Source organism: Rhinolophus sinicus, chromosome 7 (genome assembly GCF_057876585.1).
Source record: "Rhinolophus sinicus isolate RSI-liver-muscle chromosome 7, RSI-T2T, whole genome shotgun sequence".
In the NCBI taxonomy this organism is placed as follows: Eukaryota; Metazoa; Chordata; class Mammalia; order Chiroptera; family Rhinolophidae; genus Rhinolophus; species Rhinolophus sinicus.
Genome location: NC_142507.1, coordinates 23,824,227 through 23,838,910, shown reverse-complemented (window position 1 = coordinate 23,838,910; position 14,684 = coordinate 23,824,227). Strand labels below are relative to the sequence as shown.

Below are 14,684 nucleotides of genomic sequence, written 5' to 3'. Positions count from 1 at the left end.
AACCTTATATCCAAAGTTATAATTAGTTTAATAACCAAAAACTAGGAATAATGCAATATCAAAAAATCTAAAAATCATTTAAGGTAGAAAAGTAAAAGAAAATCAAGAGTGTGCTATAAGTCTGAAAGCATGGCCTAAGAGCAAAACAGCGATGACAGATAATGTGCAAAATTTTCACAAAAAGCTGCAACTGCTTTGCCATTCAGGTAGACTTTTATTTCACTTTTATCCATGATTATATTTTAATTACTTTCAACTATTTAAGTGTGTAGTGCTAAAATATATCACTTATAAAAACTCATTTTAATTAAATCAAAACAAAATGCTAAGAGGAAACAAAGTCAACTGTGTTTTCATATTTTTTTACTTGGTATGAAACATCTTTACAACACCAGTACCATATTTCAGGTTAAAAAGGAAACCTCTATTTTAGGTAAGTAGAAAGGCAATCTTTACCAGCATGATTTAATAAAGACAACTTGGTTACCTGCATAAAGATATTGATTTAAAATCCTTTTACATTTGGGGATAACACAGCAGAAGATTTATTTTCCTATGGCACTCTAATTGGTCTCATACTGCTCTGATGTTGAAATAAATTGCTATTATTTGAGCAATTTTCATTCTCTGGCACAAAGAGCCATAGAAATGTATGGCACAACAAAATCTATAGGTCACATGTGAATTCTAATCTTTCTGCATATGAAAATTCCTTTATAAAGAAAGTATAGGAAAATACTGACACTAACCGTCTCCATTAAATGGATTTACCATAACTGAAACACTGAATTAAAATAGCTGGGTACATAATTAGAGAGGAGGGGAATTAGAGAGCTATTCCCTCAGCTAGTCATTGATTAAGAGCAAATAAACCAGTTTCTGGCTATAAAGACATTTACTTTTCCTTTTGTACTCATACATCAAAAAACATACTATGAGACTAAATCAAGTTCCTAAATTCAAAGAAAAAAATCCAAATTTTAAATGTTTCATCTTCAATGCACAATCATGTGAACAACAAAAATATTTTCTCCACTGGCAAAGGGACAAGGTCAATATCCTTTCATACCTATCTTTTCTTTCACATCAGAAATATACATTTTTTTAAAAAAGCTAAACCCAGCAATAAATTCTTTAAGACAAATAATTATTAAAATGGAATTGGTTTTTATAAACAAAACAAGAATTATACTCCAGCAACTCTAATTTCAACAAAAAGGGGAAATGAAATTGTGTTTCACAGAAACATTAGAAAAACACCTGGCAAATATAAGCTCATTGATTGCAACAGTCTCGAACTCTATTTAATGCGAACATTCTTTAAACTAATTTTATGAAAGAGAAATAAATCAAGAGATATAAAATTACTAAATCACTTATGTTGAAAAATGTGGCTCAGGGTAAAGTGAAACAAGGGGGGAAATCCAGTGGAACAGTCTTGCAGGGAAGATGTTGAAAAAAATTTGCCTTCATTGGTTGATGTGAGCTTTTGTCTATTAGCTTTTATCTGTTTCTGTATGTGAAGTGAGTTTTGTGCTGTGATCAGGGGTTGAGTAAATTCCTCCTTTGGTCTCATTCTCCCGAGCAGGGGAGACATGAGATGAGGTTTTCTGTTTGGTCTCATTCTCTCCAATAGGGGAGATATAAGATGATGTTTGTTGTTCTGTCCATGTTGTGAGATGATGGTTAGCTTAGGGTTAAAGAAATTCTTGATCAGGGGTTGAAAGAATTCCCTCTTTGTTCGGTTTTGCCCACATCAGCAGATGAAGTAAAGTAACTAAGTTATATCAGGATGATGTGACAGACATGTTGCCAGGCTTTGGAAGACCTTGGGTTGAAGGTCCCAAGCAAGAACAGTAGATATTGCTTATCCGGATGAACTGGCCCTTTGGACGGATGGGCAACATTCATGTCAGTAACTGCCGGACCCTCCCAGAACTGGCCATTCCCAGAGGGGGAGGCAGGAATAAGAAACGTGGCTCTAAGGTACAGCTGAGAAAATACATAAGACAGACCTCAGTTGACAGTGTAAATAATTACTGTCTCATCATCTAGTCATTTTGTCATTGGTGATTCCTCATCATTCTCACATTCTGAAGACTTCCAGCAATATGCAGCTTACAACACCAGGGGATGTCCTGACTCTCAGCCATGAACCTGGTGAGGTTTGGCTGATTCCCGGCCTCTCCAGTGTTATTCCCCAATGTTAGCCTTCTTGAGAACTTGTTAGCATCTAAAAACCTTGTATGCAGCTTACAGCTTACAACATCAGAAGACTTCTAACAACAACAACGACAACAACAGCAACATTCTTCAGATTGTTAACACCTTGAAAACTTATATGCAGCTTGCAACTTATAGACACCTTCGTTTCTAACAACAACAACAACAACAACAACAGCAGCAGCAGCAGCATTCTTGAGAACTTGTAAGCAGCGGTGTGGGAGATGCCTGAATTTCTCTTGGCTACAGACCTGGCAAGATTTTGATTTATGACTTTTCCAGTACTGTTCTCCCCGAGTTTGGTGAGCTTTTGACATCAATTGTAACAGTTACAATCCTACAGAGCTTATTACTGCTTTTGGATACTCTTTACTGATGTTATTTGTGTATTTAGCCAAGTGATTTTTGATCAATAGTAAACATATGTTGGGATCTCTTAAACTTATAAATATGTGTACTCCTTTGACATGACAATGGTATCAATGTTGATATTGAGATGTATGACTGGTTCTTTGTCATTATTATCTCAGCTTAGTTTTCTGGGCCTACTCAGAGAGGCCTTCTTTAATCATCCTATATAAAGTTACACCCACTTTCATCATATCAATAGCCCAGGACTTTACACAGTGCAAAGTAAGTGCTCAAAAAGTAGTTATTGAAAGAATACATAAACGTCAGTATTTATGAGAAAGCTTAAGTGGCAAGATCATAATATTTAACACGTAATGCCACAGGAGCACCTCCTGGATACTCTCCTAAACTGTATTTGCCTGCATCTTCCAAATGCACATATTCTAATGCATATTAATTCTTTTGTACCATAATCCTTTCAAAAAACTGGTAGTATTATTGTCAGTTATAGGTAATATATGAGGTGTGATTAAAAAAAATACAGTGATTGTTTAAATAAAAAACAATTTATTACAGTAAGAGACACATTGCCATTAATCCCCCGCAAAACATTCCTCCTCGCTTCCAACATATTTACCCCATCGTACTTGCCACTTTCTGAAGCAGCTCTGGAAGACCTCTTTCATAAGTATCTTTAGTTGCGCTGTCGTGGCTGCCTTGATATCCTGAATCGATTCAAAACATTTACCTTTCATGGTCATTTTGACTTTGGGGAAGAGCCAGAAGTCACATAGTGCCAGGTCTGGTGAATAAGGTGGATGAGGACACACTGTAATGTTTTGATTTGACATAAATTGCTATACCAGAAGCGATATGTGACACGGAGCCTTTCCATTGTGATCAACAAATAAGGCGAATGCTACTGTAGAGTGCCATCCAATGGAATGGCAGGGATCTTCAATACAGGAAATAGCATGTCGAATCTTTGTAACAGTGTGTGACAAGTTTCAACTTGTTTGGTGCAGTCAGTTGGGTGTGAGCTACAGTTGAGAACAGGTGTGTTTTAACTCTTTTCCTGCGTTGATTTCAAGTTTTTTTTCCCCAAAGTGTGTCAGAAATCCACAAAAAAACAAAAAGTTGATATTTTGACTATTTTATGCATTTAATAATAACAACTTGAGCTGCTTTGTATGCAAATGACATTATTTCTAAGTATAAAAATTTATGGAAGTATTCATTTGGATACATCTGACTATTGCGGCAAAATGGTTAAAGTATGCCATAAATCATCCTCCATCAAGACAATGCTGTGTCACACATTGCCTCTGGTATATGGCAATTTCTGTCAAATAAAAACATTATGGTATGTCCTCATCCAACTTAGTCACTGGCTCTGGCACCATGCAACTTCTGGCTCTTTCCCAAAGTCAAAATGATTTAGGACATGGAGGCAGCCATGAGAGCGAAACTAAAGACACTCATAAAAGAGGACCTTCAGTACTTCAGAAAGTGGCAAGAACAATAGAATTAAATGTGTTTGAAGCGAGGAGGAGTATTTTGAGGGGGATTAAGGGTGATGTGTCTTTTACTGTAATAATTTTTTTTAAACATACACTGTATTGTTTGATCATAACTTGTATATTTGTTCATTGTGCCTTGACAAAAATAGTCCAACATTAGAGTATCCTTCCACAAGGTGGGAAATAGAGAGGCATTTGAACTATTCAAAAAAGTGCTGAAAGCACCGATCCTTCAACCTACAGCTAAAAATGCAATGGCAAAAGGAATCTGGTATGAACCATCATGTATACAAATAGCTCACCATTACATGTAAACGGTCACCCTTTAATTTATCTTCTTTAAAGTGGGTACAAAAAGGTCAATAATTTTTACTTTTAAAAAACGACAGAAAAACATGACTTTGGTTACTTCAAAAGCAAGAGGCTATAATGAATGAAATGTGAGAGTCAAAACTTAATAGATCAATTACTTTTAGTGTTTTCATGTGAACTGGTAAAAATCCATGAAGGTTAACCATATGCTGAATACATCTTGCAAAATCACAGAGTCTCTAATCAGTATAGTCCAACTGAATTTTATTCAAATCCAAAAAAGATTGATTCACTTATGTCACAAGGGTCCTTTTAGTTACTTCTGGAGTTGTGTTTGATATAAGTACTTTGAATATACATACATTTCTTCACAACATTAATGTAGTTGTTTTTAAGTTATGTCATTGCTCTGGATTACTAAAATATATTTCTAGATATGTAATCAAAATCACTGATTTTAAAAACTATCATTCATCAGAGCATTAACATAAGAACTTTTGGAATGGATAAATGAGATCTCTCAGCCCAGTGCACGAGTGGGAGGAGAAAGCTGAAACATACCAGTTGTGCACCATGAGCTTCTGCACGGCCAGCAGAGCGTTGTAGCGAACTTGCTGGTCTTCATGGTGCATGTGGTTCATCACCAGTTGCTTCCCACCAAGCTGTTCAATAACCCTGCAGGACAGAAGCCACTTTGTGAAGATAACTGCAATTATTTTCAAACTCATGCTGTTAGTCAACAGAAAGCCCAAAACCCAAAGTGCCAAGGGATTTTAAAAAGAAAAGTTACAATATGGTCAGTAAACAAACAGGTGTCTTTTTTTATACCATTTTCTCCAAATCACAGATTTAAAGTATTCAAGTATTTTCTTTTGACTTCCTAATGATAAATTCAATTGCTATTCTTATTTCCTAATCTAGGCAAATATCATCTACCTGGATATCTCACAGACTAATATAGTATTTTAGACTATAGTTTTCTAGGTAGTTGAGTATTAACTTCTTTATTACCAGTATTTCTAGCTTGTTTAAAATCAGTATACTGAATACCACCAAGTATCTGTAATGATATCAGATCAATATTGAAAGCTGAATATTTTAAAAATACACGTATTTTGCCGTGTATAATGTGCACCCATGTTTTTGGCCAAAACTTTCAGGGGAAAAAAAAAAATCTTTCATTTTAATTTTTTAATTCAAATTTTTGTTTATATTTAGGTACTTGTTTTTTGTATTATAAAGGAATTTTAGCATTCATTTTTTCACATATATGGTACAGATATTTTATGTAACACATAATTACAAAACACAAGAACAGATACAACATCATAGGAATGGCAGCAGTGAGGTGGTCTCCTTGAGTTCTCCTCCGGAACTTACCACAAATTGAACATCTACAACCCATCAAAAGACTCTCTGCTCATCACACAGAACAGCTAAGAGACTCTTACAAGGATTACTTCAAGGTGGGCAAATTGGGCAAGCAGGGGAAGAGGGAAGGGAGTGGAGTGGAAACGCGGCCCTCATCCTTGGCTCCAGAGATGCAGCGGGCCACAGGAAAGAACAGAAACCACAAGAGCCAGGAGGTGGGCTCTTTTCCTGCATCCCACAGCTGATCTCTCCTACCCAGAGAGCAGCATATCCAGCTTTTGAGGCAGTAACCACAGCTGAGACCTCCAGCTGGGCCCTAGGTTAGACAAAGGACATAAATACCTTACCTGGGCCCCTCCCCCCACTCTTCCAATCATCCCCTTCTTCTCAAGACTCGAGCTGGCCCCTGAACTGCGAAGTAGTGTCAGATTACAGAGGAGCCCTAGCACTCAAGATCTGGGAAGACATGTTTGCAGCTGTGACCCAGGGAAGAGGCTGGGAGGAGTGTGACACCACAGGGCTGGAAAACTCCTCCATTCCCAGCCCCCAACCTTTCTGGCCTGCCTAGAGCAAGGCAATTACAACTGCGGAGACACTCCCAATGGTCAGCAACAGGTGGCAGAGACAACTCAGGGCTTTCAGCAGCTCAGAAATCTCGTACCCTCCACACACACACACCCACGGAGAAGTGACCTAGGACTCAGGAGACCTAGGCACAGGGCCGGTTGTGTTACTCTCAGTGATGATATGTGCAGGGAAGAGCAGAAACTGCACTGACTTTGTAAAAACTACCATCCAGACCCCATATCCCTACTCATCTAGAACCGCAGTCCCAGGCTCACTTTGGGCACCAGGTGACCGGCTGAGCCTACACAAGACACAGAGGACTCTTTGGAACAGGAGAGGATAACCTGGAGATTATTTGGTTGGCTTAAGCCAAGACTGGTGCTGCTTTTTTTGTTTTGTTTTGTGTTTGCATTTTTGATATTTTTGTCTGTGTTGAGTGTGGGTTATCAGTTGTTCTTACATGTGAGTATATTTGGTTTTTTCTTTGTTGTTGTTGTTGATTTTGTGACTGGTGATTTGCTTTGTTCTGAAATTTCCCTACACCAGGGCCCAGCCCAAGAGACACAACATTCAACACACCCAGAGGCCAACTCCAGACCAAACCAGAGTATTACCAGGTGACATCCAGAGGGAATTCTCTACAGGCACAAGAGCCCCTAGGCGCCAAACCTCATTTGAGCGGTCAACCATCATCCACTGTGGGCAGAGCCAGGTCTCACAACTAGTCAACCTAGGAGTCAATCCCACCTACTGACAAGCCAAAAGCAATTAAAGTTCAACTTTAACAGGACAATACACACAGCAGAAGGGTCAACTTTGGAGCACACGCACAGGAATATAGAGAAGTAGTACAAGTCAAATATAAAGGACACATACTACATAAGATCACCCAGCAAGAACTAAGAACTCTAGGGGATCTACCTAATACATTGAAGCAAACACAGAGAGCCAGCCAGACTGTGGAAACAAAGAAACATGTCCCAAATAAAAGAATAGAAGAATCCTCCAGAACTGGAACAAAATGAAATAGAGGTAACCAACCTAACAGAGACCGAGTTCAGAACACTGATGATAAGAATGTTTAAGGAGCTTAGTGATGACACAAAGAAAGATAGAGAAATCATAATGAACAACCAGTTAGAACTAAAGAATATAATAACTGAAATAAAGAACACCCTTGAAGGAATTACCAGCAGGACAGATGAGGCAGAGGATCGAACCAGCGATTTAGAAGACAAGTTAGCAGAGATCACCCAAACAGAACAACAAAAAGAAAAAAAGGAATAAAAAACAATGAAAATGGTTTAAGAGACCTCTGGGATAACATAAAGTGCAACAACATGCGCATCATAGGAATACCAGAAGGGGAAGAGAGGGAGCAAGGGATGGAGAACATATTTGAAGTAATAATGACTGAAAACTTCCCTAACGTTGTGAAGGAAATACACATACAAGCCCAGGAAGTGCAGAGAGTTCCAACCAGGATAAACCCAAACAGGTCCACACCAAGACACATTAAGTTAAAATGGCAAAGGTTAAAGACAGAGAGAGAGTCCTAAAAGCAGCAAGAGAAAGACAGCGGGTTACATACAAGGGAATTCCTATAAGACAATCAAATGACTTTTCTTCAGAAACTTTGTAGGCCAGGAGAGAGTAGCAGGAGGTACTCAAAGTGATGAAAAACATAGGCCTACAACCTAGATTGCTTTATCCAGCAAGGCTATCATTCAAAATTGAGAGATAAAGAGCTTCCCAGAAAACAATAAAGGAATTTATTACCACCAAGCCAGCAATGCAGTAAATTTTAAAAAGGCTTCTGTAAACAGAAGAAAGATGAAAACAATCTAACTACAAATTAAAAGATGGCAATAACTATGTACCTATCAAAGATCACTTTAAACAAAAATGGATTAAATGCTCCCATCAAAAGACATAGGGTGGCTGAGTAGATAAGAAAGCAAGACCATTGCATATGCTGTATACAAGAGACTCACCTCAGATCAAAAGACACACACAGGATGAAAGTGAAGGGTTGGAATAACATTTCATGCAAATGGAAATGACCAAAAGGCTGGAGTTGCAATACTTATATCTGACAAAATAGACTTTAAAATGAAGAATATATTAAAAGACAAAGATAGGCACTACATAATAATAAAGCGATAATCCGACAACAGTACATAACCCTAGCAAACTTCTATGCACCCAACAAAGGAGCACCTAAATATATAAAACAGATATTAACTGACACAAAGACAGAGATCAACAGTAACACTATCATAGCAGGGGATTTCAACACACCTCTGAGAACAAGGGACAGGTCTTCCAGACAGAAAATAAATATGGAAACAACAGCCTTAAAGAACACATTGGACCAGTTGGATTTAATCAATATTTTCAGAGCATTTCACCCCAAAGCTGCAGGACACACGTTCTTCTCAAGTGCACACAGAACATTTTCCAAGACAGACCACATATTAGGCCACAAAACAAATCTTGACAAATTTAAGAAAATTGAAATCATACCAATTATCTTCTCTGACCACAGTGCTATGAAATCAGAAAACTATAGGAAAAAATACTGGAAGACACACAAATACATGGAGGCTGAGTAACATGTTACTAAATAATGAATGGGTCAACAATGAGATCAAGGAAGAAATAAAAAAATTAAAATCATATGATCATATCAATAGACACAGAAAAAGCATTTGACAAAATCCAGTAGCCCTTTATAGAAACTCTTAAGAAAGTGGGAATAGAGGGATCATATCTCAACATAAAAAAGGCCATATATGATAAACCCACAGCTAACATCATACTCAAAGGGGAAAAGCTAAAACCATTCCCCTTAAGATTAGGAATAAGGCAAGGTTGCCCACTTTCTCCACTTTTATCCAACATAGTGCTGGAAGTTCTAACCACGGCAATCAGACAAGAAAAAGAAGTACAAGGCATCCAAATTGGTAAGGAGGAAGTAAAATTATCATTATATGCAGATGACCTGATACTATATATATAGAAAACCCTAAAGACTCCATCAAAAAACTATTAGAACTGATAAATGAATTTAGTAAAGTAGCAGGATACAAAATTAATATTCAGAAATCAGTTGCATTTGTATATACCAATAATAAAATATCAGAAGGAAAAATTAAGAAAACAATTCCATTTTCAATTGCTTCAAAGACTTTAAAATACCTGGGAATAAATGTAACCAAAGAAGTGAAGATCTGTACTCAGAAAATTATAAGACACTGAAGAGAGAAATTAAAGAGGATACAAATAGATGGAAACACATACCATGCTCATGGATAGGAAGAATTAATATTGGTAAAATGTCCATACTGCCTAAGGCAATACACAGATTCAATGCAATTCCTATCAAACTACCAAGCACATTTTTCACAGAAACAAAACATGTAATCCTAAAATTTATACAGAACTATAAAAGACCCCGGATAGCCTCAGCAATCTTGAGAAATAAGAACAAAGTGAGAAGTATAACGATACCTGACATCAAATTATACTGCAAATCTAAAGTAATCAAAACAGCATTGTACTGGCATAGAAACAGACACATAGATCAATGGAACAGAATAGAGAGCCCAGAAATAAATCCATGCCTATATGGTCATTTAATCTGCAACAATGGAAGCAAGAATTTACGGTGGGGTAAAGACAGTCTATTCAATAAATGGTGCTGGGAAACCTGAACAGACACACGCAAAAATGAAGCTGGACCACCTTCTTACACCATATACAAGAATAAATTCAAAATAGATTAAGACATAAATGTAAGATCTGAAACCATAAAACTCCTGGAAGACAATATAGGAAGAAACTTTATAGACATTACCCGGAGTAAGATTTTTACTGATACATGCCCTCGGGCAAGGGAAATAAGAAAAAAAATAAACATGTGGGATTACATCAAACTAGAAAGTTTTTCACAGCAAAGGAAACCATCAATAAAACAAAAAGGGATTCTACAGAACGGTAGAAGATATTTGCCAATGATATATCCGATAAGGGGTTAATATCCAAAATTTATAAAAAACTCACTCAACTCAACTCCAAAAAATCAAACAACCCAATTAAAAAATGGGCAGAGGACATGAAGAGACATTTTTCTAAGGAGGATATACAGATGGCAAAGAGACGCATGAAAAAATGCTCAATCTCACTAATCATTAGAGAAATGCAAATAAAAACAACAATGAGATACCACCTCATCCCAGTCACAATGGCTATCATCAATAAACCAACAAACAAGTGCTGGTGAGGATGTGGAGAAAAGGGAATCCTCATGCACTGTCTGTGGGATTGCAGATTGGTGCAGCCACTGTGGAAAACAGTACGGAGTTATCTCAAAAATCTGAAAATGTAACTACCTTATGATCCTGCAATTCCACTCGTAGGTATCTATCCGGAGAAATCCAAAACTCTAATTCGAAAAAATTTATGAACCCCTATTTTTATTGCAGCACACTATACACAATAGTCAAGACATGGAAACAACTAAATGCCCATCAGTAGATGACAGGATTAAGAAACTGTGATATATTTGTATAATGGAGTATTACACAACCATAAAGACAAATGAAATCTTACCATTTGCAACAATATGGATGGACCTAGGGAACATCATGTTAAGTGAAATACGTCAGACAGATAAAGACAAATACCATATGATATCACTTATATGTGGAATCTAAAGAAAAGAATAAATGAATGAGCCAATCAGAAACAGTCTCAGAGACACAGAGGAAAAACTGAGGGTTGCTAGATGGGGGAGGGGGGTAAGAGGGAAGTGAGGGGATTAGAAAGCAGTCAGTAACCACAAGACTGCCACAGGGATATGAAAATCAATTTGGGGAATGTAATCAATAATGTGGTAAAGATTTTGTAGGGTATCCGATGGACACGTGTCTCATTAGGGAGACCACCTCAGGGATGATGTAGATGCCTGATCACTGCACTGTACACCTGAAGCTGAAGCTGAACAATAATGAATATCAACTACAATTATATATATATATATATATATATATATATATATATATGTATATGTATATGTATATGTATATGTATATGTATATGTATATGTATATGTATATGTATGTATGTATGTATTTACAAGAAGTGGAGTACAGCATTAGGAATCGAGGCAGTGGAAATGTACTGGGTGTATGAGATGTCAGAGGGGTAGTAGATGGGGGGAAGGGGTTATCACTGTGTGAGGGATATAAATGGTAAATGCTTAACTATTACATTGTTTTGTACACCTGAAACTAATTTAAAAAAAAAAAAGAACAGATACAAGGTACAAGAAATTTTACGTACCAGTAACAAATTTATGATTTTTACCCATCATAGACGGCCAAGAACTCATCGCTGCAAGTTTGTCGTAAGTTTAACAAAACTGATTATCATATTCCAGGGTATTATTTTGCATATGAATATTGTCATTGATTTCTAGAGTTACACTTTTAACTCATAAGCATAAATAAAAGAATTGAAAACATTTCCTATATAGATACAGAATTAGTACTGCCCATGTATAATGCGCATCCTTATTTTTCCCTCACAAATTTGGGCAAAAAAGTGGATATTATACATGGCAAAATATGGTAAGTCCACCAGTTGCCATGCTGTGAGAATATCGCTTGCAATGCTTAAAACAATGGCTGACAAGGCCCTTCACAGTCTGACTTGGAGCCACTCCTGTGCTTCCTAGAGCAGAGTCACACACCCTGTGCTCTCTGCACTCTGACTCCACTGGCCTCCTTTCAGGTCCTCCAGCCACAGGGTCTTGGCACATGCTATTTCCTCTCCCAGAAGCTTTCCCACTCCTCTTCCTGTAGATAACTTCGATTCATCATTCAGATCTTGACTCAAGTGTCACTTCCTTCTTTCTACCTATACTATATTAATCCCACTGTGCCCTTTTCATGGCACTATGTATCTCTCCTTCATTGTATTCTTCTGAATTGAAATTTTATACCTGCATAATTATTTTAAAAGTATTAAACTTATTTACCCCATTATATGGAGAGATCCATGAGGGCCAAACCGTGCATGGTTTTGTTTACCCAATATTCCCAGGGTTCAAGGCAGAAGGAACTCATCAAATACCTATTACTTTTATTATTACATTAATATGTACTGTATTAATAACAATTATATTTTATTGTCTAGTTTGTTTCTCAAAATATCATCGTTAAAAGACAAGCAGCCTTCAAAAAGATAGATCTTTACTACAGCAAAACTGCTGAGGGTAACCCTTCCTCAACTGCTATAGCATACTATTACTAGAATTCCAAACAATAATAATAGCAAACATTTACATAGCACTTATTATCTACCAGGTAACTTGTCTTAGCACTTTCCATTATTAATTCTTTTAAGAATTGTGAGTAGCATAGGATGGACATGGGAAGAAATGATACGAGAATAGAGATTTAAAAGAAAAGTATACAAATAAGGAGTAACATTCAGGAAAAAGAAAGTCACAAGGTCCAACATGCCTTATTCTCATGTGCTTAGAATTATAATTATCTATTGCCACACTAGGAAATATTGATCTGCCCAAGTGGATGAATTATCTACCCTAAACATCAGTTTGCCCAACATCTTTGTAATCATGTTAATTTTTTAGAACTGTTGAAACTGATACGTACACATGTAAATAACAAGCTAATAATATGCAACTCCTTCTGCCTCAGTTTCAACTGAGATGACCAATTACAGATATCAGACATTAAAATCAACCTGTGAGAAAATATTATATGCTGAATTTACAAAGAACTCTAACAATTCCTAATCCCCTCGGGAATTCATTGCAAATGTTAAAGAATCCAGGTAGGGGGAGGGTGATTTGTAAGTGTTCTATAGAGGGCAGTCCACACACTGTAAGAAAAAGAGAAGAAAAAGGTGGTGATGGCTTCTTACCACATGCCAAGGAAGCCACGTGCATAGGCAGCAGTGTATTCCCTGCAGTTAGGAGGACACTGGACTCTGCCTGACAGCGGCACAAGCCTAAGAGGTCACAGCTTTCAGAGGAGAAAGCACTAGAACAGTTTTATCCACATACACCATGTACATGTGAAAAGTAAGGCTAATGATAAATTGTGTTTGTTTCTTGGAGAGCATATTATAATCTTAAAGGTTATGGGTCCTTTACAAGAACTGAATTGGCCAGTACAGTTGGTAGGATAAATTCATTTGGATAGTTTATTTTCATGTTATTTGCATTTATTGAGGACAATTATGAAATTGACAATGGGGGGGGCAATTACTGTTGTGTTATGCTCACCACTTGAATTTACAAAAACAGGTTAATGGATCAAAAGTGCTTCTCTGAATTATAAAAGGAGTCATGAAAATCAAAAATATGTAAAACAATAGAGAATAGGACTCCATTTTGAATATCGTTTCTATAAATCTGCATGCTGAAACAAATCTGAGTGTGATAAATAGGAAATATGATATTTAGTATCTAAAATTTTATCACTGGACCAGTAATATATTCACCTGTAGTCTCCAATATTTTTGATACAAAATTTTGTCAATTGGTAAATTTTACTGCTTGAGATGGAAAAAGAGACAAAACTCAAAAAGAGACAACATTCTGAAAATGATCATTACTGGCTTTCTAATGAATGAGATAGCACTTTTACTGATAATACCAGTAAGGATTCTTTCCATTATTTTAAGCAACTTAACAATAAAGTCATTACCTTGAATAGGTTAAAAACATCCATAAAAATATCTCCTGTTCCAATTATCAACACCAAATTTGAGATACCAAAATAATTCTTGACTGAATTGTAGTGAAAATGAATACATCACTGAAAGTTTAATTTTTTCCAAATCTTAATGTTTTCACTTTATTCATAGAGGAAAAACATAATGAAGACTATAGTTAAAAAACACACTCACTTTTTTTCATTTCGTTAAATGAATTTAAAGAAATACTGTAACATAGCTGAATGCAACTACACAGTAAGCTGGTAATCTTTTTGCCTGTATCTCACAAGTGGCAACATTCAGTTTTCTTGCTATTATATAGAATGGCCGGTCAACTTAGTGTCTGATGAAATACTGAAGTAGACTTTAGTGAGAAGTCTTTCTGGGTCCACATGTGATCACAATATCCAAAACTATCTGCAAGAGACTTTAAACTCTTGTAGGCATTCCTGCCAACTTAGAGTAATGAGTTAGCATTTTCTAATTTAGTAGCAATAAAGAATATGAAAAAAAACTGATTGAGTGTGGAACATAACTTATGCATGACTCACACATTCTGTTCTAGAGTAATTTAAGCTGTAATTAATT

General features: G+C 36.5%; 1 protein-coding gene across 2 annotated transcripts in view; it reads right to left on the bottom strand.

Annotated features, from left to right (window-relative positions):
• Nucleotides 1-14,684, bottom strand: part of ATP6V1H (ATPase H+ transporting V1 subunit H) — a 154,019-nt gene that overhangs the window by 33,229 nt on the left and 106,106 nt on the right. For both annotated transcript variants that reach the window (XM_019729824.3, XM_019729826.3), the window contains one exon: nucleotides 4,968-5,081. In XM_019729824.3, the coding sequence (XP_019585383.1) occupies nucleotides 4,968-5,081 (114 nt within the window). The remainder of the gene's footprint in view (nucleotides 1-4,967; nucleotides 5,082-14,684) is intronic.